Here is a 25,776-nt window from a genome sequence, read left to right on the forward strand (position 1 = left end):
TGGGGAAAGGTGGGTTTGCCCTATGCGCAGCCCCCTGCCCCATCTCTGCCTGCCCCATTCTCTCTCCTTGGAGCAGGCGGCTCTGTGGGGTTCCCTAGAGCAAGGGGTGCTCTGTGGAGGTCAGGAATGGGAGGACGCTGGTGACAGCACCAAAAGCAGATGGATTACAGCCGGGCACATCCTCCCCCTGCTCGCGGTGGGACCGGCCCCCCTTAGCGCTGGGGATGGTGCCCACGGAGGGGACAGTCCCGCGGCGACTCCGCCTGCCTGTGCCCGGCTATAAGGGAGGAGGAGGAGGAGGAGGATGCTCCAGGCACCGGACCGGAGCGACCAGGGCAGCCGGGCCCCGGAGCGGGTGAGTGCGGGCATGGCATGGGGCGAGGGGAAAGGGGGCCCTTTGCCTTGCGGGATCTGTCCCCTCTCCACCCAGCCACGGGTCTCCTGCACCCCTGGGTGCTGGTGGAGAGCTTGCTGGCCCCTGTAGGAGCAGGGCAGGGGGATCCCAGCCCCTTCCCTGCGCTGGGAGGTGCAGTTAAGCCCCTTCTACCTCAGTTTGGGGTTTCCAAGTGAGTCCCATCTCAGCGAGGGGTCCCCTTGTCCACCCCCAGGGAGGGGAGCGGGGAGCTCGGCTGGGGATGCGGGGGGCAGGATGGGACCCCCATAAGATGGAGGAGTGATGCTAGGGTGAAACCCAGCACCAGCAAGCACAGCCCCACATACCTCTGCTGCAGGGACCCCTGGGGAGCCCCTGCTGCTGCCTGCCCCATCCTCTTCCAGCCTGGCTGGTGAAGGTGGTTCCTCTCCTTATCAAAGTTTCAGGCTTTTTATTCCTCTTCCCTTTGATTTCTTACTTTTCCCTTGGTTTCAAAGCAGAAACGTGGTGTTCCTGTGGAGCAGGGCAGCCGCAGCTGCTCCAGCCAAAACCCTGCCCTAACCCACAAGGAAATGGCTACAGAATAATAATCAGGGCTGAGAAAGTCCCGGCCACATTCCCCTCCATTGAGCTTTGTTTGCTCTGATTTATTATCCCCTACCACCAAAAATCTGGGGCTCTCCCTTCCTGAGCAGGCAGGTTTGGCACAAGCCTCGTTACCGGAGCTGGAAATACTGGTGGCCGCACACAATTCCTGGGATGCAGGATGTGTCCCCAGGATAAACTGCCCCTGGGCATCATGTGGGCAGCAGGACATGTCTGAGCAGGCAATAGTTGGATGTGTTTCCTTAACCTGCCGCTTGTGAAGGGAGCGTGCCCAGTCTCAGAGGTGCTGAGTCAGGACAGTGATGCTGCGGCGGGGATGGGGTTTGGGGGTAAAGAAGGGAATTTGCCCAGCTGGTGCAGGGCCACGCTTGGGCTGGGCCCTTCTGGGAACTGTTTGCCTTCCTGTAAACGCCCCGGAGAGGAAGGGTCTGGCTGAGCCTCCCCAGCTCAGTGCATTGGCTGCAGGGAAACACGGGTTGCACAAGCTGGGTGCTGTGCAGGCAGCACAACGGGCACGGGCAGGCTCAGGGAGCTGAGCTGTGGTTACGGGGCTGCCAGATCCCTTTGCTTTTCAGCAAGAAACTGGCAGGAGCACGCCGGCTCCAAGCCTTGCCCTGTGGGATGCTGACCCCACACCGCGCTGGCAGGACCGGGGTGCTGGGTTACACCCTGCTATAACCTCATCCTGCTGGGAAAGGTGCTGGTTGGGCCAGGCTGGGGAGCTCGGCACCGTGCCTTCCCCACTGGCAACAGCAGGATTGTGCTGACTTGGCGGCAGGAATGGGATGGGATTTGCCTGGCTCTGTGGTCCAAGGGTCACCTGGCATCGCCTCCTCAAGGGGCCCTGGGATTCAGAGGACTGCAGGGACAGCCCCGGGCCCCTTCCCACAGCAGGACCCCCATCACTCCCTAAGAGCTCTGGGCTGCCTCATCCTTCACCTCTTGGCGTTGGCTGAAATCCTTGATATCCTTGCCTGAAGGGTGAGAGGCACCGAACCCCCATGTAGGTGTTTCAGGCTGGCAGAAACCTCAGGGCAGTGTAATTAAGACAAATGCCCAATAAGCACTAATCAGACTGGGGGCTGGGCAATGCTGGTGGGTGCTGCACCCATCTGCTGCGGCAGTGCCTCTGGCACAGGGCTCTGATGTGCCTTGTCGTGCCTGAACAAGGCATTGGGCTGCATCTCCCCCACGGCTGAGTCCTGGCCCCCGGTCTTGCAGGGTACTTGCAGAGCACAGGGCAGGCTGTGCTGGGAGAGCTGCGTAGAGCAAAGGTAAGAGCAAAGGGGACCTCTGTCACTGTGCTGGCGTGCTCCATCACCCTGGATGGCATGCAGGCAGGGTGCTCTCCACGGCTGGGAGCTGCAGCCTGGATATGGCTCTTCCTCCTGTCCTCACTCTTCATCAGAGAGCCTGTCCCAGCACCACCGTGTGCTCTTCTACCTACTAAAGCCACTGATGGTGTTTAGTTTGCTGTGGGTTGTGCTTCTTGCTTCCTGGTTATTCAACCCCTAGGTAATGTTTGTGATGCCCAGAACATCTCACCCTGTGAGAGCCCTCAGCACCTGGCTGGACTGTGATGGCCCATGGCCAGTCCAGGGCACTGGGAAGTGTTTCATAGCTGATGGCTGCAGCATCCCTGCACCAAGCAAGTGCAGGGGCTGGTGCCATCATAGAATAGTTAGGGGTTGGAAAGGACCTCAAGATCATGCAGTTCCAACCCCTGCCATGGGCAGGGACACCTCACACTAAACCATGCCACCCAAGGCTCTGTCCAGCCTGGCCTTGAACACTGCCAGGGATGGAACATTCACAACTTCCCTGGGCAACCCATTCATGAACCCCTTTGCTTTGCTAGCACCATGGCTCAGACCAAGGGCACGGTGGTGCTTGCCTACAGTGGGGGCCTCGACACCTCGTGCATCCTGGTGTGGCTGAAGGAGCAGGGCTATGGTGTCATTGCCTACCTGGTGAGTTCTGTGCTGAGCACTGCCACGTGGACCCTGTCCCCAGGGGCTGGGGAGGGAGGCGATGCTGAGCTATGGGTCTGGAGACCTCAGTGGGTGACAGGGGTCCTGGTGTGTGCACATCCATGGTGTGACCCTGCTCTCCCTGGTTAACCCCAGTGCAGCCTGGGTGCTGCTCTGCTGAGCTGTCAGTCCTGGGCAGTACATCCAGTCCTGCCAGCAAATAACCCTTTGCTAATGAGGGCAGTGCACTGGGCACAGCCAAGGGGCTTGGCAGCGGGTGATGGGGCCCCATGGGTTGTCATCCTAGGGAAAACCCATCCTGAGTGGCCTCAAGCCCGGCCAGCAATGGGCTCTGTTGTGCCTTGCATGATGCCCTGTTCCAGGCTGGGCTCACACTGTGTTTTGTGGTCTCCTTTCAAACTCGGCTTTGAGCTTTTCCCCCCATTCCAGGCCAACATTGGGCAGAAGGAAGATTTTGAGGCAGCACGCAAGAAAGCTCTGGCACTGGGGGCTAAAAAGGTAACAGTGCCCCCTCCCTCTGGTGCCTGGGGGGGGGCTCTGAGCATCCTCTGCTCACTGCTGTGGGGCTGAGCCTTGGGGTCTCGCATCCCATGGCTGGGGCCACTGCAGGGAGTGTGGACAGTGCCAGGAATCCCTTTCCCAGAGGTTTTGCTCCAAAGCAGTGGAGGAAAGGGGAGGTGAAGGGACCCTTGGCTGCACTGGATGAGTGGGACCTCCCTGCAGCCACCCTCCCATCACAAGGCTCCCTCCATCCCCGCAGGTTTACATCGAGGATGTCAGCAAGGAGTTCGTGGAGCAGTTCATCTGGCCCGCCGTGCAGGCCAACGCTCTCTATGAGGACCGGTACCTGCTGGGCACGGCGCTGGCTCGGCCCTGCATCGCCCGCGGGCTGGTGGAGGTGGCCCAGCGGGAGGGAGCCCAGCACGTCGCCCACGGGGCCACCGGCAAGGTAAGGGAGGATGAGGGGTATCAGGGTGGGTCTGGTCAGTCCATTGGCCAAGCTGTGGGTGCCAGGAGGGGTGCACAGTGTTTTGTGTAAAGCCCAACCGCGTTTCGACACTTCCTTCTTGTTTCGGGGAATCCTCTGCCCAATTTCGGTTCCATTTCCCCATCGGAAGGGTTTTTGGGTCATGGCCAAACACTGCTTTTGGTAGCTGCTGTCTGAAAGCTGCTACGGACAGGAGCCGAGCCGGCACCCCGGGCAGGATGCGGGGATCCCGGTCCTCATCCCGATCCCCATCCTGGCTCCCGTCCCGTTCTCCATCCCCCGTTGTCCCCGCCGGCCGCAGGGAGGCTACGTTGCCACTAGAGGCAGCCAGAGACCGTGGAAAGGATGCTCGGGATGGAGGAATCCTCTATGTGGGCACCCCCCCAGCACCTCCAGCCCCTGCCCTGTGCTAGGACACCAGGAGCAAGGTGGCACTGTCACTATAGAAGACTGTGCAGGGCCCTTGGGTGCTGTGGGTGCACACAGGATCTGGCAGGTGCCCCTTGCTCCCCATCCTGAAGGGACTCAAAGTGTAGACCTTGCTTGTTTTGTACCAGGAGCAAAGGTGAGGTGTCCCTTTAAGTCTCAATGCGAGGGGCTGGGGTTGGGGGGGCTGGTTTGAGTGTCTCCAGCTATAGGGAGGGCCCTGCTAGAAGAGGGGTGTTAGGTGCAGCCAGGAGATAGCCAAGGGGCATGCTGGCAGGGGGGAGATGGCGCAGAGAAGTAACTGTGGGGCCCCAGGGCTGAGATAACTCATTCCTGCTGCAGTGGCTTCCCCATATCCCTTCCCCATCCATGTCACCCATCTCCAGCAGCCCCCTCTTGAAAGCCCTCGCTCAATGGGAATAGACTCCCAATGCGATGATGTCCTCTTTGCTCCTGGGTACCACCAGCATGTATGTCCCCACTCACAGGGGCACCCTCGGGTGCTCTCCAGGCTCTTCCCACTCCCCAAGCCATTAAGTCACAGGCACAGGCAGGACTGACTGTGGGTAACTCAATCCTGGCCCTGGAGCCTTAAATGTGACCATCTGCGGTGTCCCCACTGCCCGAGCAGATGGACTTGTTTTGGGCCTGTAAGGGAAATGAGTGCTTTGGTGGATGTACTTGCTTGTGTGTAATAGTCCTCAGGGATTTCCCAGCCCGGTTGTAAATGTATCCTCCAGAATGGGGCCAAGAGGAGGTGTGGAGGGGGGTCCTTAGGCCCGTTGGAGCTGGTGGAAAACAGGTTTTGGTGAGCGCTATTCCCTTGGAAGCAATAAACTCCTCACCCCTTCCTGGCTACCTGCCCTCATTAGGGGGACCTCATCAGCATGGGCCAATTAAGATAAAGGGATGTTCAGAGCTATTTAATTATGAGCTGCTGCATCCTCCAGCACACCATGGTCTTCCTCCCCAGCTTGCCCTTTCCTTCCGTGTGTCCTCTGATGCTTGCAGGGGTGAAATACTCCAATCTGGGTGTCTGCTCGTTCAGGTTTTAGGAGTGTCAGCCCAGGAAAGAATTCCACGCTTGGGTGAATGAGCTGCATCAGGGTTCTGCACACCCAGCCATCAGGAGTACCAGGAAAGGTGATTTTGGGTTTAAACCAGCCATAGAGAGGGACCAGGAGTGATCCCACTGCACAGAGCTAGACCAGGTCGTGGCATCCTTCATCCCCTCCTGCTGTGGGAATGGAAGACATCGATGGGTCCTCATCCCTGGTTTTCCAATGAGAATTGCCAGCAATCCCATCCCAGTGGCATTCTCTGCTGAGGGGAATTTGGTCCTGGCCTTGTGCAGGAGTGGGGAAACAGTGGGTCCTTGCCCACCATGCCAGAGGTCTCCAGTGTTGCATGGAAGACTTCAGGGTGTCAGAGGCTGCATATAGGTGCTGTCACACACACGTGCTCTGCCGGCACCCATCAGCTCATTAACCTCCAAGCTCCATGGATGAAGCCACGGAGCTGCTGTTTCATCATTTGCACTTTTAATGCTCCTTTCCTTTTTTTTTTAGCAGTTCCAACCGATTTTTCAGCTTCTTTCCCCAAATCCAAACCTGCAGCCCTGCCAGGTCATGCTCCTCTCCTGAGGGTCCTCTATGGCTCTGAGTGAGGTGGTCCAGGGATGATGCTTCATCCCCCATCAGTTGGACCAGCATGAGGGCACCCACCTCCCATGCACCCTCAGCATCTCCCATTGATGTTTCAGGGCAACGACCAGGTTCGGTTCGAGCTCACCTGCTACGCTCTATGTCCTAAGATCAAGGTAAGGCCCCCAAAATTGCCCCCTGGGACCCCATCCCTGGGCTTTTATCCCCCTCCCCAGCCGGTGGGGAATTTTAACACCGATGCAAGTGGCCGTGCTTCACGTTAACAATCTGCCAGCTGCACGGAGCCACGTTTTGGCATTTGAGGGGGCTGTAATGATCCTTAATTGACCTGTTTTTACCCCAAACACCATGAGGCCACGGAGGAAACAGTACCAAGGCAGCTGCCAGATAATCGATGCTGCCTGTTTCCCCCTTGCATCCAGCGCCTTGTTAGGGTCAGGGGTTTGGGTTACTCCATCCCTGAACACTGGGATTAGATTTCAGCTGTGGGACTAACAGCCTGTGGGACCTTGTTCCCCCAGCGAGCCCTTTCCTATGTGGGAGCCTGGGGGGAGGAAAAGGGGACCAAGGGGCTGACAGGGGGGCCGGGAGCTTCTCATCTCATGCTGCTGCTTCCCACCACCAGGTCATCGCACCATGGAGGATGCCTGAGTTTTACCAGCGCTTCCCCGGGCGCTGCGAGCTGATGGACTATGCCAAGGTAGGAACCAAGGTTGGGATGGATGCGGGATGCTCAGTGTGGCTGTGGGATGCTTGGGATGGATGCGGGATGCTAGGCTCAGCTGTGGGATGCTTGGGGATGCTCACCATGGCTTGCAAGCCCTGCACAGCATCCCTGCAGCACGACGCTGGAGCTTCTGGTTGGGATTTATTCCCCCCACCCCTTCTTTTTCTCTTTACTTTTAAAAGCTCCATAATTACCTGGCTATTCATGTAACCTGCTTTCCAAGGAAACGGGTCCCAGCTCCCTGACTTGCGTAACAGACAAAGCAAATCCATTCACCTTTGTTGTCCCTTCCTTTTTGAAGTACAAGTTGCAATAAAACATATTAGAAGTTTTGCATCAGGTTTTTACGCGCCCACCAGGGTACCTTTCTTCCTCCGCGACTTCGTGGCGGTGCTTGACAACTCGGCTCAATCAATCAAAAGGGAAAAGGCAGCTCTGTGCATAAACCAGAAAATTACTTGAGCTCTTAAGTAGCTGCCATCGAGGCTGCCTGGGTGAGCCCTGCGAAGGCGAGGTGTGGAGCCAGAGGGATGCAGTGCGGGGAGAGGAGCCCTCCGAGCCCATTAGGGCCGCTGAGAGCGGCGTGTCGAGGATTGTGTTTGCCATCTGCTGTTGTATTATGAAGGGGCGAGTTTACGAGAGCTTTCCATATGTTGCCAAACAAATTGTCAAATAGGGGAGTTATTAAGAGCGCCGCGGTTTTATTATATGGAAAATGGAACATGTGTTTTGGGGTTGGGGCGTTTGTTTGAGGGGGTTTTCTTCGGGCTTTGTTTGGAAGTTGGGGGGAGGAAAGGGAAATGGAATGGGTTGGGGCCCCGCTCAAAGAGGAAAGGTTGAGGGTCTGTAGTACCTTTTGGTTATGTGCAGTGTTAAAAACAACAGGGGTTTCCCTTCTCTTTCATGCTCAGGAGAGGGTGGTGAGTGGCCAGGTCCTTGATGTGCTCGCCTCAGTGCTCAGGGAGTTATAACATGATGACATCTGGGGCTCTGCCGATGCTGGGGAAAGAGAGGATCCGTGTTGTTGTGGCCCAGCTCTTGCTGTAGATTTGCTGCCCAGGGGCTGGACCCAGCCTTGCTCCTGCTCCCAGTTCATCCCCACAACCAGCCAAAGCCAAAACACCTTCATGAGAAAGGTGAAGCTCTCCTGGATGCTGCTCCAGGGTGAGCCATCAAGCAGGCAGAGCCCAGTGGGATGGAGCAGAGCTGTCAGTCCCTCTGCAGCCTTAGGAGGCACCTCAGAACCTTGCTCCTATCTCAGGTGATTGGGTCGATGACCACAATTTAACGACCACAAGCATTTCCTCCACTCTTCCTGGCAAACAAGGAGTCTCCTCAGCTCCTGCTCCTCTATTCCTGGCAGAACCCTTGGCTGACATCCCTGCTGCGGTGACACTGCTCTGCCCGGGGATGTACAGACCCCGCAAGGCACAGCAGGAGCCCCGCGCTGCATCCTCCATCCCTGGCTCGCTGTGGCAGGGTGGGCGATGTTCCCGCTGGCTCCGGTTGTTGCTCACCACCATCCCCTCTCCCTCTAATTCCCCGGTGTCTTCACCTCGTCTTCACAGGCAATTTCCCCCATTGAAATGTCAGCGGATAATGGAGCGCGCTGTGACCTTGTTAGGGAGCTGGGCTCGGCACCGCGCCGGGAGGCAGCCGAGAGGGGCCGCGTGTCCGTGGGCACCGTGGGCTCCCGGGAATGCCGCTGCGTGTCCGCATCACCGCATGAGGCTGTGCGGATGAGCGTGCTGTGCCCTGTCCTCAGCATCAGCCCTGTGCAGGCTGCAAAGGATCTGGTGGTTGTGGGGACTTCTGTCCCCATGTCACCTCCTCTTGCTGAGGAGCCCAACTGGGGGAATGCACCATACTGGACCTGGGAAAAGCACACAGCATCCCTGCTGGCATCTCCATCACTGGGGTTCCTGGGGTGCTTCCTGGGCTCCTTCTCCTCCCAGTCACAACATGTCCCTGATCCCCAAGGCAATCCTCATGGATTGCAATTGCCCAGGGTCAGGAACAGGGATGCCCACCTTGCTTTTGGGTTGATCCCAGCAGGAGCTGGTGCTGTCGTGGGCTGGTTTTCCCTGTGGGCTGTCTCGCTCCCTCTCTGTTCCTCTTCCCTTTGCAGAAACATGGGATCCCGGTGCCCGTGACGCCCCAGACACCCTGGAGCATGGATGAAAACCTCATGCACATCAGGTGAGAGGCCAGGCAGGTGGGGAGCTCTTATGGGGTGAGGACCCAGATCCTGAGGGCTCCATTTCCCCTTGTGCTGCATGGCCAGGACAGCTCTTTGTACCCACAGAGCTGCCCTATCACATGCTGGGTAGGAGTGACCCCAAAACCTCCAACCTCCCTTTCTGCCCCGTTGACCATGTCCCACATGGCAGCATCCATCTCCCAAGCTTGGTACTCCTTGCAGGGTTGCTGCTAAAAGCCCCTGGAGACCCATTACATGTATTTACACCCATCCCCATGAGGTGGTTGGGACTGGGGGGGGATTGTCCTGCTGGGTTTTGGGGTTGCAGGTGCAGTGATTTCTTTCTCCTTCCCTGCCTGCTGCAGCTACGAAGCCGGGATCCTGGAGAACCCCAAGGTAATGGATCACAGCCACAGGGCCGGGGTGTCTCGTGTGTTTGCAGCCTAATTGGGAATTCCATGGTGCCGAGGCCCTGCTGCCTCTCCCAGCACGTTAATTGCCACCGATGTGAAAAGGGGAAGGGACCGTTTCAGGGTGACACTGGAGGGGACAATGTCATGGGGCAGCAAGAAAGGAGCTGTTAGACAGATGAGGTGCTGGTGGCAGAGGTCTGGGTTGGCCTCTGCAGCTCGGGTCCCTTGCTTGTGCCTGCAGGTCCCTCCGTGCTTTCCCATCCCCAATATCAAAAGGGATGCGGGATAAAACATCCTCTTGCATGGAGCGATTCTTTGGACCCTTGGGACCACCAGATCCCGGGCAGCATTGCCTAGCAATAGGGCTGGGAGCCTGGTGGCAATGGGTGTCTGTGAGCATGGCACATCACTCCTGGATGATCTTAAAGTTCTTGTCCGTATCTGATCCTATGTGTGGGACCAGCCCCGGCTGCCTCCAGCAGTGCTCGTGGTCCGGCTGCCTGCTGGCCCCTGCCTGCACGGTTCATGCTCCAGCGGGTCACGATGCTCCTGAAACTATCCATCAGTGCTAATTAGACAGTCAGGGAGAGGAGGGGGAGAGAGACAGGAGCTGGATGGAGCTCAGCGCCCGCAGCCTGCGCACCACAGGCGCGTGCCTCCGGCAGGGATGCGAGGAAGAGGAAGGTGGAAAAGGGGTCCTGCTCCCTCTTCAGTGCCCTCCGGAGGGGTGTCTGTGGGTCAGGCTTTGCAAAGCTGGGTCCTCGGGGACGGGGGGGCTCTTCCTCCAGCCCGGTTGGCACAGGGGTGGGTTTTCATGCCTGTAGCTGGAGCTAGTGGAGGACTGCCTGTGCCCTTCCTTGTGCACCCATCCTGATCCCTCTACATCCAGCACCTCTCTGGGAAGACCCCCAATCCCAAGGCTTTGCCAAGCGTTCTTCCTTCCCAAAGCCAGCTTGGAAAACAGGGCAAACCAGTGCCCTGACCCCCTTGAGCATCCTCCACTCGGGTACCTCTCCCTCCACCAGCCCCTGAGGTGGCTTCCAGGAGCATGGCATCACCACCATCCCCTTCCCCACCCCGGGAAGCAGCACTGGGCACCGTGGCAGGATTTGGGGTGCCAAGCACTGTGGGTTCCCCTCCCCAAACCCCCGGGACCTGCCAAACGCAGGGATTTGAAAGCAGATGGTTGAGCTATTTTCTGCCTCTGTGAGGCCCGATTGAAGGGCAATGAGGCAGCTAATGCGGAGAAAGATAGAAATTTACTTGCTTTAACTTCATATGGCACTCTGAAAGAGTTCATTCAGGCCCGGGCACAACAATATCAGCCGGATGAATAAACCATTTGCGGCATCGATAGCTCTGCATCATGGTTTACTTCATGGACCATTTGCTTCCAATTTCTTCTCTTCTTGCCCCGTTTTTCTTGCTTCTTTCTTTCTCCCCCTCCCTTTCTCTCTTTCCACACACTCTTCCCCTTTTTTTCCCCCCTTTCCCCCCCTCCTTTTCCCCTTTAAAGATGACATTGCAGGACTAGCCCCCCTGCGGGGAGGGATAAATAGAAGGCATTGATACACTGCAACAAACTATTTGTCATTTGAACTGTGCTTTTAGGAGGGAGAATAAAAAGAGGACAGCCTCGCACCCGTAATGATGGAATGCAAGCCAAATGTCACTTTTATTTCTATTTAGTTATTTTATTTAATAGGGGCTTTCATAGTTGGCTCGGAAAATTGGAAACTGCCTGACTTTGACTTCCAATGTTTAGTAAAGAGTTTTTAATACTTTCCAGTCTTCCCCCCCCACATCTTTCCTTTTGAACTCCAAGTTTTCCATCATCTCGTGCAGGTTTGTCTGGTTAATCAGTGTGATCAGGGCTAGGAAAGGCCAGCCGATGTAAAATTGAAATCCTCAGCGCGTGTAATCTGTGCGCGGGGGGCACTGGGGAGGCGCTTTGTGGTTAAAACAAGGGGAAAAGGGGCAAAACCGAGGCAAAATGGGCACCTCGGAGTGGTTTTGCTGGGGATTTGCGTCTGTGTTCCTAGGGTTTGGCAGCAGTTGCTGCTGGGATGTGTGTCCTGGGTGTGCGGTGAGGTGAGGGGTCCCTGGTGCACAGCGATGGGGCTTTGCTGTTTAGTGAGGGACAAAAAAAAGGAAGTTTTCACTGAAATGCTTATTGCCCATCCTCAAAAATATCAGATAAAAAACAACTTCCGCAAAGGAATTTATTTTCCCTTTAAAAAGCTTGAAATTGTTTTACAGCAATCACTGCTGGTTTTCTGCTCTCCCTGGCTTTCTACCTCATCCTTTAATTGGAAAGGGGGAGAGAAGGGAGGAAAAGAGAGCAGGAGAAGAGTTGTGCTTTATAAAGGAGAGGAGAAACCAGGGCAGCCCCAAGTGCAGGCAGGGCCCTGCTGCCCAGGGATGCTCAGAGCCCCATCTCCAACCAGCCACATTTTGAGGGGAAATACGAGGTTACCATCACTAAACCAGTTACAGGAGCAGCTTGATTTGGAGAACCTCCACCTGTGGTGCTTACACAGGGGGTTTTAGGTCAGTGGAGGCTCCTTTGAACGTTCCAATGTTGGTCAAGCACAGCCTTGCTCTGTGGTTCACTTGCTCGCTGTTTCCTCCCTTCCCACAGCATTGGATGCTCCGTGCCTCAGTTTCCCCTCCACCTCCCATAGCTGTAGCTGCATGGTGGTGGGGGCGTGGGTGGAAATCCCTTTAGAGACAGGGCTTTGCAAACGCCGGTCCTAAGATGTTTTGGGGTCAGACGAAATTGCAAAGCATTTGCTCTCTGGGATGGAAAGCTTTTGCTTTTAATTACATTTCCCCCCCTCTCTTCTGGCACGCACTTCAATTGCAGCAATTCAGCACCCGAGCCTCCGGTGGCCTGGCTCCGACAGCGATAAGATGCCACTTTCCCATAAATCTAAGGGGAGGGGGGGGGGTGAAAAAAAACCCCAATATACATAAAGGTTGATGTGCTCTGAAATGGGTTTTTGTTTCGTTCCTCTATTTTCCCCTGTGTGTATTAACCCCGGGGACACCATGAAAGAGCCGGTGTGCCTGGAGCACCTGCTGGGGTCAGGCCTCCTCATTAGTTTCTTCGGTCAGCTTGGAATGAGCCGGTCCCCGACGCGGGGACGTGCGGGCGCCCGCCCTGCCGCTCGCATCCCGCTTTTCCCTGCCTGACTTGCTTCTCCGCAGCCATCCCGCCTCCAGCTGAGGGGGCGGCGGAGGGAGAGATGAGATCAAGTTGAGGGGAAAAAATGGCTGATTCTTCCAACCCCTTTGTTCCCGGGGCCCGGGTAAGCACCGGTGCTGTGCGGTGCTGGCCCCGTGCTTTGGGATGGGGGATTCGCACCGGGGACCAGGACTGTACACTAGGAATGGGGGATGCACATCAGGGATGGAGGTTATACACCAGAGATGGGGACTGTACCCTAGGGATGAAGGATGCACATCAGGGATGGACGTTATACACTGAGGATGGGAACTGTACACTAGGGATGAAGGATGCACATCGGGGATGGAGGTTATACACCAGGGATGGGGACTGTACACTAGGGATGAAGGATGCACATCGGGGATGGAGGTTATACACCAGAGATGGGGACTGTACACTAGGGATGGGGGATGCACATCAGGGTTGGAGGTTATACACTGGGGATGGGGAATGTAGGCCAGGGATGGGGTTGCTGGTAGTGTTGGCCATGGCAATGCCATTGACTCTCTTTTCTTCTCTTCCCTTCCCCTTCCTGCAGAATCAGGCTCCCCCTGAGCTCTACATGAAGACCCGTGATCCAGCCACCTCTCCTGACACCCCAGATGTGCTGGAGATCAAGTTTGAGAGGGGTAAGAGTGTCCTTACAGCCCCTTGTTCTTCTGTCCCCCAAAGGCAAACACCAGTGAGGACCAGAGGCAGCCAGGGCGAGCCCCAGCTTGTGGCATCAGGGCTTGGGATGATGCATGCAGGGTGTTGGGGGTCTCTGACTTGTGCAGAGGGTCTTGGGGACATCTCAAGGGGCTTGATGTGACCCCCCCCCCAAGAGCAGAAAGGGGTCCGAGCCCCTTCCACAGCCATCAATATGCAGTGGGCACAGGGTCCCTCTCTTGCTCTGTGGCATAAAGGTGTCCTTGCCAGTGCCACAGCCTGGGAGACGGTCCAGCAGGACACATCCAGTGGTGCCACCATTTTGCATGAAGACGGGGAGACCCCATTCCATCCCCTGGGACGAGCAGCAAGGCCCAGCCCTGGAGCCGTCACCCAAGGGAAGGGGACATGGGGCAGCCACGCAGTCCCCATGCCACCATCCATCCTTGGCAGCAGCAGCAGCAGCAGCAGCGAGCCCAGCCCAAGCAGGATCACCCCCTCCCCTCCACCAGCATCCCTGCTCCATGATAATGATCCCCCTGCACCGAGCAGCACCCCCCCCCCCCCAGCGGCCCATTCAGCCCCTAGTTAATTTATTTGAAGTTTTAATCTAATTATTAACTATTTTAAAGGCTAAGCAGCTTTCCCCAGCCCCGTCGGCTCTCTGCCGAGCGCACCCCGGCCAATTCCCCACCAGAGGATGCGAATAGAAAGAGCCGGGGCGAGGGGAGGGCGCAGAGTGGGGGGGCCCGCGCCGAGAAGCAGCTTAAGGTTCATTATTGCTGCGAGTTACATTTAATAGTAATTTACAACTGAGTTTATAAACCCCTGGAAAATAGGGGGTTTAAAGGGGGGGGGGGGTGTGCTTTGGTGCAAGGCGGGGGAGCTGACAGCCCCCATCACTAGACAGGGCTGTAGCGGGGGTAATAAAGACTAGAAAGGGAGGCATTGAGGCTGATTGGCAACTGATAGCGCGTTAAATGGTAATAAGGAGGGCAGATGGAGGGGGGATTAGCCTCCAACTCCGCACCGCTTTTCTTTGTGGGCCCCGCAGCCCCCTTGTCAGCTTCCTAATACATTTATTGCTCATTTCACACCGCTAAAGAAAAATGCCTCTTTTCTATTCAGCATCACCCCCCCCACACCCCCCCAGCTCCTGCCCAGTGCCCTTCAAATAAAAAAATTAATGGAAAAAGAAGGGGGAAAAAGGGAAAAGAAAAGGTGCGATAATGAATTCATGGCGGGGAGCACCCCGCCGCGGGGTGCGTGTGCGTGCGTGTGCGAGCGCAGGGGTCCCCCTATAGACACCCCCCATGCTGGTAGGGGAAGGAGGAGGGGGGGGTACGGACACCCATTTGTCACACTCCCCCCGTCCCCAACGCGGGTAGGGGCTGGTGGGACAGAAGGTGCTGCGCCGTAAGACAATTGCGGAGCGTGAAATTCAATTAGTTAAGGGCCTGGTTGCAATTTCACAGGCCCTAAAAAAGAGAGAAGGAGAAAAGAGGGGGAAAAAGGGGGGGGAGGACAGACATTTTTATGGCCTTTTTTATTTATTTATTTCACTTCTCTCCCGAGGTGGGCCCCCCCCCCCCCCCAACCTCCCCCCTGTACCAGCTTGGATATGCCTTTTTAAGAAGTTATTTAGAGTTCATATCTGTCACATCTATTTAACGCCTGCGGGGTGATGTTCCAGAGGGGGGATCCTGACACCGGCTGATCCTGCCTGTCCTCCGCAGGTGTCCCTGTGAAGGTCACCAATGCCGGGGATGGAGCCACTCGTTGCACAGCACTGGAGCTCTTCGTGTACCTGAATGACGTCGCGTGAGTGCCACGGTGTCCCCTGCATCCTGCCCCCCCACACACACACACCCCGGATGGCAGCATCCCCGTGGTACCCAGTGTGTGGGGTGGAAGCGGGATGCTGGGAGCAGGCACACCCCAGTGAGCACAATGGGTAGTGGTAGGCAGTGAGAGGATGGGATGGCCCCGGTTGGGTTCTAGTTGTGTCCCACTTGTATCGGTCATGCCAACAAGCGGAGCTGGGCACTGAGGCTAGGAGCACAGGGGGTATTTAGGGCTTTGCTCCCTGTGCATGAGGAGGGGTAAAAAGTCTTATTAACATCCCCTGCATCTACTGTGTGCCCCATCCGCATGGCTGGGTGAGGGGGGGCTTTGGCACCCTTTGGCACCCCTACCTGCAGGATACCCTTCAGTCCAGACTCTAGCTCCTGCATCCTGGGGGCATCACCTCACCCTGCATGCCCGTGGGGACTCCATGTCCCTTTTGGGTGTAGAGTTGGGGTTTTGGGGGCATGGACACACACTTGGCTGAGTCTATCACCTTGTGATTTTCTGCCCTGTGCCACCCCATGCCCAGTTCCTGCTAGCTGGCACAAGAATACAGCAGCACCCACGAGGGCACCCGCTCCTCCCATCCCATGCTAAATGCCATCCTCCTTTGTGCCTCTGCCTTTATCCCCCCAGCACTGAATAGGAATGAACTTTTCCCATTCACTTCTTAAGTGTTAATTAAGTGGTTTTAAAATGACTTTGGCCATTGGGAATACAGCTGTGGAGTATCCTGCCTCCTCACTTGGTCTATTTTCCAGTGGCCCAAGTGGCAATTGAGGATGGTGGCACAGCCAGGAGGAGAGGAAAAAGAGAGAGTCCATCTCCTTGTCACCTGCCCTACGCGGGGGTCATTACTGATGGGCACCAGTGCTCTCAGGGGCTGGCCACGCTGTCATTTACGGTTTATCCCCTATTGTTCACCCTTCTCACCCTCTGCTTGTGTCCTGCTGTGGATGCTGCAATCTCCCTTCTCCTTGGCAGGGGCAAGCATGGGGTCGGGCGCATCGACATCGTGGAGAACCGCTTTGTTGGGATGAAGTCCAGAGGTGAGCAGTGACCCATGGACAGTGCCATCCCTGCCCTAAAATCAGCACAAAAGGGAAAACGCTGGTGGGATGTGGAGACAAGTCTCACCCAAGACCTGCTCGCTGCCAGTGCCACTGCTTGCACCAGCCTCGGGACCACCAAAGACCCAGGTCTTGGGTGAGACTTGGCTCCAGTGAGAAGATGCTCATGGGAGGTCCTGGAGGGCGCAAGGCTCTGCAATACAGGTACAAAGCACAGAAGGCCAATGCGAGTCACTGAGGGATTTTAAAGCCAATTCTTTGATTTATCCATGCTTTTGAGGCTGTGACTCTTAGTATTGATCATCCATTAGGATCAGCTTCATTGGCAATCTCTGCAGCCCCGTGCAGAACTAAGTATCAAGATTGCTCAGCATCATTTCCCATCTCCTCACCCCTGCTCTTTCGTTTTCAATCTCATTAATACTTAATTAAATGCTCCCTTTCTTTACACTTGCCCTCTGTGCAGAGCAGCAGCACATATTTTGGTAAGGCTCAGCCTGTGGTCCCCCTCCCCACTGCAGGCCACCAGAGAGCATCGGCTTCGAGAGGTGAGAACTAAAACCCCAAATCATTTGATGTGTGTTTGAATAACCAAATTAAAGCCAAACGAAGGAAGGAAAACGAAACCCCAGCCCCGCACGCACCAGCCCCTGCATTTGCATGCAGGATGCTGAGTAATTTGTCAAAATCTGGTTTATTTTTCTAAGAGGCACTGACAAGCTCTAGTGACCCTTCAGCATTCAATAATTTCTCTAAACCCCATTTATCTGTCATGTCTGTCTCCTGTGTGACATTGCCAAGCAATCGGTGCTCTGTGTGTGCCGGCAGATGCAGGAGGACCGGGCTTGCTGTGGGGATAACAAGGTTGGGTGCTTCATGTACCAGAACCAGACCTTGACAGTGGGGTTTCCCCCTTGCTGTGAGCAGCATCCTGCCCCCATTTTGCTCTTGGGGATTAAGAGAAACGTCCCAGAAATCTGCTCTGAGAGATGGGGCAGGAGCAGGAGGATGCTGCTGGTACCCACCTGGTTTTGGGATGCAGAGCAGCTCGGGGCGGCTCCACCAACCCCCCTGCCAGGAACACTTTGGACCCCAATAGTGTTAGAACAGAAGGAGACAGGACCTGGGTTTGCAGGTGGGACATGATCCCTTAAATCCCAGCAGCATGTGGAGGCCCTATGGGCTTGAGTTGTGCAGGTTACTTGGGGCAGCACAGGGAGCTCCTTCTCTTCAGGGAACCCATTCTGCAGGGGAAACTGAGGCACGGGCAGCACAGCAAGACTCCTCCATGACCTCCTCCAAGGCCATAGAGGTGGCAGCAAAGGTGCCTCCTCTCCCTCACCTCCCAGACCCGGGGAGTGGGAGAAGAGCAAAACTCATTTGCATTGATTTTTACTAAGCTCCTAATTGAACTTCATTAAGGCCTAATGGGCGAGGGGTGAGCTGAGCGTGCCCCCACCACCCTTTCCAGCCCTATTAACTCGGTTTTGCCATATTTGTTTTACTGGGAGGACGGTGGCTAATTATGGGGTGCTGGGGAGCGGTGCTGCAGCCGGCTGGGGGGGGCACGGCTCAGCCGGGGGCTCTTGGCTGCAGGCAGGAGCCTGGTGCTGCCTCCCCCGCCTTTCACATCCTCATTATCAAATTATCTTTTTAACTCCGAAGGGGGGCTAATTAAGTGAAGTAAATTGAATCAGTGGGGAGGAAGCGGGAAGGAGGGGACGGCTGCTGCCAAAGGAGCCGAGCGCTGCCTTCAGCTGCGGCTTTTCCTCCCCTCAGCTCTCGCCTTTCCTTTTCCCTTTTCCTCCCCTCAACGCACTGATGGAGGAGGAAGGGGGAAAACCCTTTCCCTGTGATGAACCCATAGCAGGCCACGCTTGGCCCCAACCTTGCACCAGCAGCATCTTCCCATGGCCAGCATCGCCGTCCCCTTCCCCTCGGGAAGCCACCGCATCCCGTCCTGTCCCAGGGGTGCCAGCCCGCACTCAGCACAGCAGAGCGGCTCGGATGGAGCTGAACTGACAGCAGAGGTTACAGATTTTAAGCAGCAGCAGCTGTCTCCTTGGCTGCCCCCCTGCACGTCCCCCCCCCTTCCCCAGCAGTAATTACGGGGTGATTGAAGCATCGCCAGGCTGCGGTGCTGACACCTCTGTCTTTTCCCTGTAAACACGGGGAGATGAAAATAGACACTTGGAGACGCTGCGAGTGTCACTTTGAAGGTGTCTCTTGTCTCCTCGGTGGCTGGGAGAGCGGATGTCAGCCCCTCTCCCCTCTGCCCTGGCTGTCACGCTCTGCTCTGGGGTCCTTTCGCATCAGGTCAAACGGGACAGGCAGGGGTGCAGGCAAACGGCAGGAGGTAGGGGTCAAGGCATAAACCCGTATCTTCATTCAGTCCAAACTGGGTTTAACACCTCCTAAGGGGAAGGAGAGGGAATATGAATTGTGTTAGTGGCATCTGGGCTTCATGGTCAGGGGCTGGAGGGGGCAAACAGCAGCCTTCTGTGCTCACCAAGTCCATGGGGATGGCTGGATTTGGTGTTAACTTGGCTGTCTCCTGCTGTAGCACTGTGGGGATGGGCGGATGGTGAGAACCCTGCAGCTGCCTTTGGGGACCAGGCTGCAGCACTGCTGGGGTGGCCTGAGAGGAGGGGGTAGCTCTTCTTTGGGACAGTCGGAGCCTGTCCCGTGCCTGTAGGATGCTGAGATCATGGACCCTGGTAGGGATGAGGTCTGATGGAGGGGCTTGGGCTGCCATGGTAGACAGGGCTCCTGCCGTGTCCATGGGACTGTGGCTACCCTGGGACAGGACTCACTTGAGCCTGTGCTGCTCTCCAGAGCAGAGTGGGCAGATCCCGGTACAGGTTTGAGCCCCCATGGGCTCCTCTCACCCGTTCTCTCTGCTGTTTGCAGGGACATCCCCTTTGGCAGGTACGGTTTCCTATAGGGTTTCTTTATGTGCCAGCAAAACCCAACTGGGCAGGTTTCCTTCAGCATTCCCATGGCCGTGCGATTGCACGGGTGCCCGGCACTGGGAGGGGACAAGCAGGGGACGTGCTGGTGGAGCAGCCATGGGCAGGTACCATCCACACCAGTCTGTCCCAGCATTCCCCCCCCTCACCTTTCCACCCACATCCAACCTGAAGCCACTCTATGGCCACCCTCATCTTCATGGTTGGACTTGATGATCTTAAAGGTCTTTTCCAACCTGGTTGACTCTACGATTCTATGATATTTAAGCGCCAAGTAAACACATTGTGCAGCAAATAATCCCCGAGCAGCTGCAACAAAGGGAGCAGCTCACCCGCAGCGTTAGCCCCCATCACCTAAACAATAAGCATCCCTCCATCCCCAGGCCTCATGCAATGGGAAGGGGGGGCCTGCCATCCCCAAATGAGGTTGCCCTCCTCAGCCCCCAGGTAGCCTCATTGCCTCCCAGCGGCCGAGGGGAGAGGAGGGTATTTCAGGCTCTCGCTCCCCGTGCTTGTGCCCCGCATCGTTCCTTTAATTACAGGTTTTCAGCGGCGCAGCGCTGGGCAGGGATCGGCGGGGGGATCGGTTCCCAAAGGCTGTCATTTACCCTCGTCAGAGTGCCTCTTCAAAGAGGGGAATCTAGACATTTTCTCCGCAAGGTGCGGAGTGGACTGTCTCGGCCCCAGCATGAAGATAATGACAGATGCATTTTACAGCGAGCCGGGACTGAATGCGCTCGACCACGGCTCCTTCTGTCAGCCAAGTCATTATTTTTTGTCATTTGCTGACAGTTTTGGCCTCATTCGTTTCTCTCTCTTTTTCTGTTTTTCCCCCTGCCTGGCAAAATGGCTAGGTATCTATGAGACCCCAGCGGGAACGATCCTACACCACGCGCATTTAGATATCGAGGCCTTCACCATGGACCGGGAAGTACGGAAAATCAAGCAAGGGCTCGCCCTGAAATTCGCCGAGCTGGTTTACAATGGTAACGTATGGTCCTGCAGTCCATCCCTGCCGCCGCAGCATCCTCCCAGCCTTCCTCCTCTTCCTCCCTTGTTGCTACTGCGGCAGGTCCTACTGCTACATGTGCTTCGGGCTGTAAAATTCAGGTGTGGATTTTAAGGCTGAAAACGGGTGAAAAATAGGGTTGCTCATGCCAGGGGCTGAGCTCGACCCCATACTCTGCCTGTTTCTGTGCCATAAAAAAGCTCTATGCCTGCCTCCAGGAGGTGATGTTGCCTTCCAGGAGGGTTTGCAGACGCAGGATGCTCCAGGCATCTCTCGCAGCCCCATCCAACACATTCACGTCTCACAGGCTCTAATTCACGGCTCCTTTGTGTCCCTCCAGCCACCGTGGTCCAGGGTCTATGGGACAGCAGGGTCCCGGCCGTGCTATGCGACGTGCAGCCCACACAGCGGCACTGCGGGTTGTGGCTTTGCAGGGATACAGGAGGGGCTCCCAGCACGGCCGGGCTCGGCAAGGACAGCACTGTCTGTGATGGGCAAGGGGACACTGGCTGTCAGCAGCAGTTAGGGACAGAAACAGGCCCCTTGCCCTTCCTCCTGCAGTGCGGATCTGCTCACGTGTGATGAGTTTGAGGGGGTCTCAGCTCAGTCCCTGCCCTGCACTGCTGGGGTGGGTGCTGCCAGGTTTGGGGGACTGGGAATGGCACCCTCGGGAAGGGACATCAGCACTGCCCCAGGGTCTGCTCCATGGATCAGCCCCGATCTCATTGCTGGTGCTAAGTTGAAGGATGCAGGTTTAGCCCAAAGAGCCGTAGGTGGGTTCAAAACACTGCTGCTCATAGCTGGTGCCTGCTGCGTGGCTCTAAGTGGTGTGCCCCATGTTCTGTGCCCGGTCTAGTTCAGAGCTGATGCCCTGGGAGCCCTGCACTGAGATTTTCCTGTCTCTCAGCCAAACAACACTTTAATCTTTCGCATGTCCTGATCTCTCAGCCTCCCAATTCCTTCACCCATCTCTTTCTAGGCATTTCCCTCTAAGCCAGGTGGCTGGCATGATTCCCTTGTGATCTTCTAGGGGAAGATCCCCCAAAACCACCCTGACTCTGGGAGCTTGGGCTTCAGGAGCAGCAGATCCAGTGGGACTGGGTCAGGCTGCCTTCTCCCCTTTAGTTTCTGATGCCTGTGCTTGTCCTCAGCACCTTCCCCTTCAAGGATGCTCCCTCCTGTATCTTCCTCTGCAGTGCCCAGGCCTCTGCTGCTTAAACCATACTTAGCGACCTGGCAGGGCAAGAGCTTCTGAGGCTGCAGGCATCACAGCCTCTGATTCACTCTCTGCTGCTGCTCTTGCCTCTGAATGGTTTTATTAGACTTAGTCCTGCACTGCCTTTATTTTGACTGTTTTATTTCTTAGTTTGAGCATAAACCCATTGGTTTATTTCTCACCACTCACCTGTGAAGCCACCACATTAAAGAGCCACTCTGGGAGTCGTGATTCTGCTTCTCCCTCCCTGCCTCTGCCAGGTGAGGGCTGCTGTTTCCCTGGCTCCAGATGCTGAATCCCCAGGGATTTTCAGCATGGTCCCTTAGCAGCTGAGCCCAAATCCAAGGAACCCCCTCAAAGGGGTGCAAACAGCACCCGTGGGTCCCCATGCCGGAGGCCAGGCTTTCAAGCTCACCTTCCTTTAACACCTCATTATTGCAACTAGTCCTGATGTTAGGAGAATTAGTGTTTATCTTCCCCCCCATCCCATTGATCCCATTGTGGAGGAGTGGCTTTGAAGCCAGTTCCCCTCCCGCAGGTACAGCCAGGTGTGGAAATGCCATTGTCCCTCCACTCGCACTGTGATTAGGGCAGGATGGAGGTTACAAGGCAGGAAGGTCATTAAGGGGGATCCGCTTCCAATGGGGAATGTGTGTGCGGTGGGGGGCGAGGAGAGGGGGGATGCTTCCTCACACCTGGAGCTGTCAGAGTCAGGATTTAAGTACCTGGTTATTACTTCAATGTGTCTTGGGTTGCTTTTTACAGGGATGCGGCAGCCCTGCATCAATCCTGATGGCTGAAGAGTTGTACCGGGGGGGGGGGTGTGTGTGTGTGTGTGTGTTACCTAAATAGGGGTGTATTTGCCTGGATGCGGGCTCCCTGCCTGCATGGCAGTGCTATTGATGGGGTCCCCGGAGCCCTTGGATGTGCCATGGTGGGGTTTGGGTCAGGGATGTGGTTTCAGTGGTGAGGGGCTGCAGGGCTCTGATGCCGTGCTTTGGATGGGGCTGCACGGACCGCAGGGATGAGGCTGCAGGACACGGCCCCGCTCAGGGGCTGATGAGGGCAAACACAAAAGAAACTGTTTGTTGCTTTAATGGCTTCGGTGGGAGCGCAGCTGGGAAGGGAAAGGTGAGAGGGCACCGGTGTGCGGGAGCGGGGGGCGATGGGGGAGATAAAACCTGGGGCTGACCGGAGCGTGGTGAATGGGCTCTTTCTCTCTCCACCTCTATCTCCCTTTCCATCTCCCAGGCTTTATTCCAGGTATCCCCGGCTAATTACCCCGCTTAGGGATAGGAGGGGACACAGCCCCTCTGTGCACCCAAGGTGGCCTCAGTGGATGGCAATGCGGGGGGCTGCGATGTGAACACATCACCCCAACACCCAGCCTGGGCACTCATTGTCTGAGCTCTGGGGGACCTGGGGTGCTGGAGGGCTACAGTACCATGTGGAGCTGGGGTGGGGAGGGGGCGCACTTGCCATGACTGTGGGTTGGATGGAGTTTTCTGTGGGTGTCAGCACCAGTTCCGTGTGTCCCATCAGCCTCTTGCTCTGGGAGCATAGGGAGAACAAGTGAAACTTGCCCATGAGCAGAGCTTATGGTTGGGGTTGGCCCTATTTCAGGGGAGAGCGGCTCAACCTCTTCCTGGGGGCTGGGAGTCGATCCCCCCCAAATCTGTGTCCCTCTGTCTCTACATGACCCTCCCGAGATGGTGTTTGCTGAGTGGTAGTTTCATACTTAACAAAGCTGAAAGCAGAATGGCCTCGCTGACTCTTCTTCACCAACCAGTTCCAGCCTCCTTTTCCAAGTGGGAACCCAAGGGCCACCAAGGGGAAGGGACACACGTGAGGTCCCCATCCCTCAGAGCTGAACCTGGGTGTCCCAGCACCTCATCTCCCTCTCCCAGTCCTGCAACCACATCCCTGCTTGGTCACCCTGTCCCCCCCCCCACCCCATCCTGCCCGCTGTCCCCATCACCCTTCCTCTTGCCCGCAGGTTTCTGGCACAGCCCTGAGTGCGAGTTCCTCCGGGAGTGCATCGGGCGCTCGCAGGAGGCTGTGGAGGGCACCGTGCGCCTCTCTGTGCTCAAGGGGCAGGTCTACATCCTGGGCAGGGAGTCCCCGCGCTCGCTGTACAACGAGGAGCTGGTGAGGTGAGCAGGGTGTGGGGGACCGGGCTGGGTGGCAGCGAGCATCCCATCCCAGCTCACTCCATCCCATCCCGTCCTACTCCATCCCGCTCCATCCCATCCTGTCTTATCCCATTCCCAGTGATGCCATCCTCCCAGCCAAAGCACGAGCCATGTTTTCAAGTCAATATTATTCTTTTTCCCTCTGGCTTTTCCCTTCAGGTTGTTTTCTCTTTCTCTCTTGCACTCGCTCCCCCCCAGTCCTCCCTCAACCCCTTTCAATCTCTCTAAACACTTTATAAGCCATAAATACACCCGAATGAGTTTAGATCAGTCGGAGTAAATGTCAAATTATCTTCTCTCTTTCTCTTCTCTGCCTTTTTTTCCCCCTTTCCCTCCCCCTCGAAATCAACAGCTCCTAATAATCTGTCCCAACCCTTCATTATGCTTCGCACTCTCACTTGGAGAGATTAAATGAATAAAGTATATAAAAAAAGCAGGGGAAAAAAAAAAGAAAAAAGGGAAGGAAAAAAAAAAAAGGAGGATGGAGGGGGGGTGGGATGGAGGAAAAAGAGAGAGGGAGAGAAAAGCAGGGGCACTTATTCTCCCTGCGTCTCCAACCATTTTCCTTTTCTTTTTGATTTCTACATCGCTGGTTTGAAAGCTTTTGAGTGACGGCGTCACAGGAACCCGAGAGAAAGCTGTGAGAGGCAGAGCTGTGTGGAAATGCCTCTGCACAGTAGGTAGAAAGTAACGTAATTATAGAGCAGGTCAGAACCACTCGAATGAGCAAAAATAAAAGCACAGAGGTTTTTCTGTAGCCCGTCAGGGGAGGTAAAATCGTTGTAAACTCTTTCTGGTTTTTTCTTCTTCTTTATTTCCCTCCACTTCCTCCTTTAGGGTTTGTGGCTTCTGGGAAATGAGCCGTGTGTTTGGGGGATGTAGGAAAGCATCGGAGCTGGGATGTGGTGGGTGAGGCACCAGCCACTGTGGCCACAAACACTATCAGTGCCAAGGGGTCCAAAGCACCGCTATCCTGCCCTGGACACTGATGTCCCTGCCTGGATGGGACAGCCCTACCCAGGGGACAGCTCTGGGACAGGGCAAGTATCCCTGCTTGATGCAAGGGGGGGAATGGCATTGATGCACACGAGGGACCATAGAGGGAAATTTGGGTCTGTGTCTCTAGGAGTGACCTTGTGTCTGCTGTTCCCAAGGCCATGTGCCCCTTTCCCAGGGGATAACGGGGACCCTATCCCAAGCCCCCAGCAACTGAGGAAGGGCGGCAGCAGCAGGCACTGGACCAGGGGTCACCCATATCCTCTCCTTACCCAAACCGCAACCCAAGCCCCCCAGGCCCTCCCAACCCATTGCTGGTGCCTTTCTCTCTGCAGCATGAACGTGCAAGGGGACTACGAGCCTGCCGATGCCACCGGCTTCATCAACATCAACTCACTGAGGTCTGTGGGGTTGAAATGGGACCCTCACCAAGGGGGCAAACCCCCCCCCCCCCAAGAGGCTCTTCCCCTTTGCTTTGGGGGTGCACCAAGCCGTCCCTCTGAGCCCTCACCAACCAGCCCTGCCTAATTACAGCTTTCCCCAGCACAGCATCATGTTATTTGACTTACTCCTCAGACCCCACTATACAGATCATCCCCCCCCAACACCGGGGCTGTAAAACACGCCGCATTTACATAATGGGCTCTTAATTTTTCCATTGCCTGTTAACTGCTTTGTTCCCCCTATCCGCCATGTACCCCCCCCCCCCCCCCCCCATACACACACACACTCCTCTAAGATAAATTAATTACATTATCTTGTGGAAAAGGGAACAAAAAGAATTAAACTGTACAGGCCTTAACAAACGCCTGCTCTTCACGCCCCTCATTCTGCTCCAATTAACTGAAAGGAAATGGGTGTTATTACTGTTAATTTACAATTAATTCATTTAGGGTGTTACCCCCCCCCCCCCCAACCCCTGTTTTCCAGGCTGAAGGAATATCATCGTCTCCAGAGCAAGGTCACCGTACAGCAGGATGAATAGCAATCAATTGCTCGGGAGCCTTCCCCGCTCCCCTCCTTTTCTGTTTTCCCTTCAGAACTAGCGCTAATTGTGGTGGTAATTTGTGATTGTAACTTGTCCTTCCGGAGGTGATGGCTTTGTTACGGGGCAAGCAAGTGAAATGCAATCATTAAATAAAGGTGCTTGGCCGGAGGAGAAGTGGGGGTAAGGAATAAAACCCCGGGCACACGCGCGCGGGGTCCGCTCA

At 56.0% G+C, this 25,776-nt stretch overlaps 1 protein-coding gene across 3 annotated transcripts; it reads left to right on the forward strand.

The window, feature by feature from the left end:
* Positions 1 to 302: 302 nt before the first annotated feature.
* ASS1 (argininosuccinate synthase 1) lies at positions 303 to 25,721 on the forward strand. Of its 3 annotated transcripts, XM_057401544.1 has the most exons (16): positions 303 to 355; positions 2,118 to 2,253; positions 2,838 to 2,949; positions 3,400 to 3,468; positions 3,731 to 3,919; positions 6,147 to 6,203; positions 6,674 to 6,748; positions 8,904 to 8,974; positions 9,341 to 9,371; positions 13,156 to 13,246; positions 15,002 to 15,086; positions 16,098 to 16,162; positions 20,007 to 20,138; positions 23,374 to 23,530; positions 24,901 to 24,966; positions 25,496 to 25,721. In XM_057401544.1, exons 3-16 carry the CDS (start codon positions 2,842 to 2,844, stop codon positions 25,548 to 25,550), a joined length of 1,251 nt encoding a protein of 416 aa, XP_057257527.1. In that variant the 5' UTR covers positions 303 to 355; positions 2,118 to 2,253; positions 2,838 to 2,841; the 3' UTR covers positions 25,551 to 25,721. The 3 variants fall into 3 exon arrangements, with proteins under 3 accessions (XP_057257527.1, XP_057257524.1, XP_057257525.1); XM_057401541.1 differs by lacking the exon at positions 2,118 to 2,253 and having other exon boundaries at positions 305 to 355; XM_057401542.1 differs by lacking the exon at positions 303 to 355 and having other exon boundaries at positions 1,920 to 2,253.
* Positions 25,722 to 25,776: the final 55 nt, after the last annotated feature.

This window comes from Pezoporus wallicus, unplaced genomic scaffold (assembly GCF_028554395.1).
Source record: "Pezoporus wallicus isolate ANWC-B61680 ecotype Strahan unplaced genomic scaffold, APGP_CSIRO_Pwel_v1 contig_8013, whole genome shotgun sequence".
Lineage (NCBI taxonomy): Eukaryota > Metazoa > Chordata > Aves > Psittaciformes > Psittacidae > Pezoporus > Pezoporus wallicus.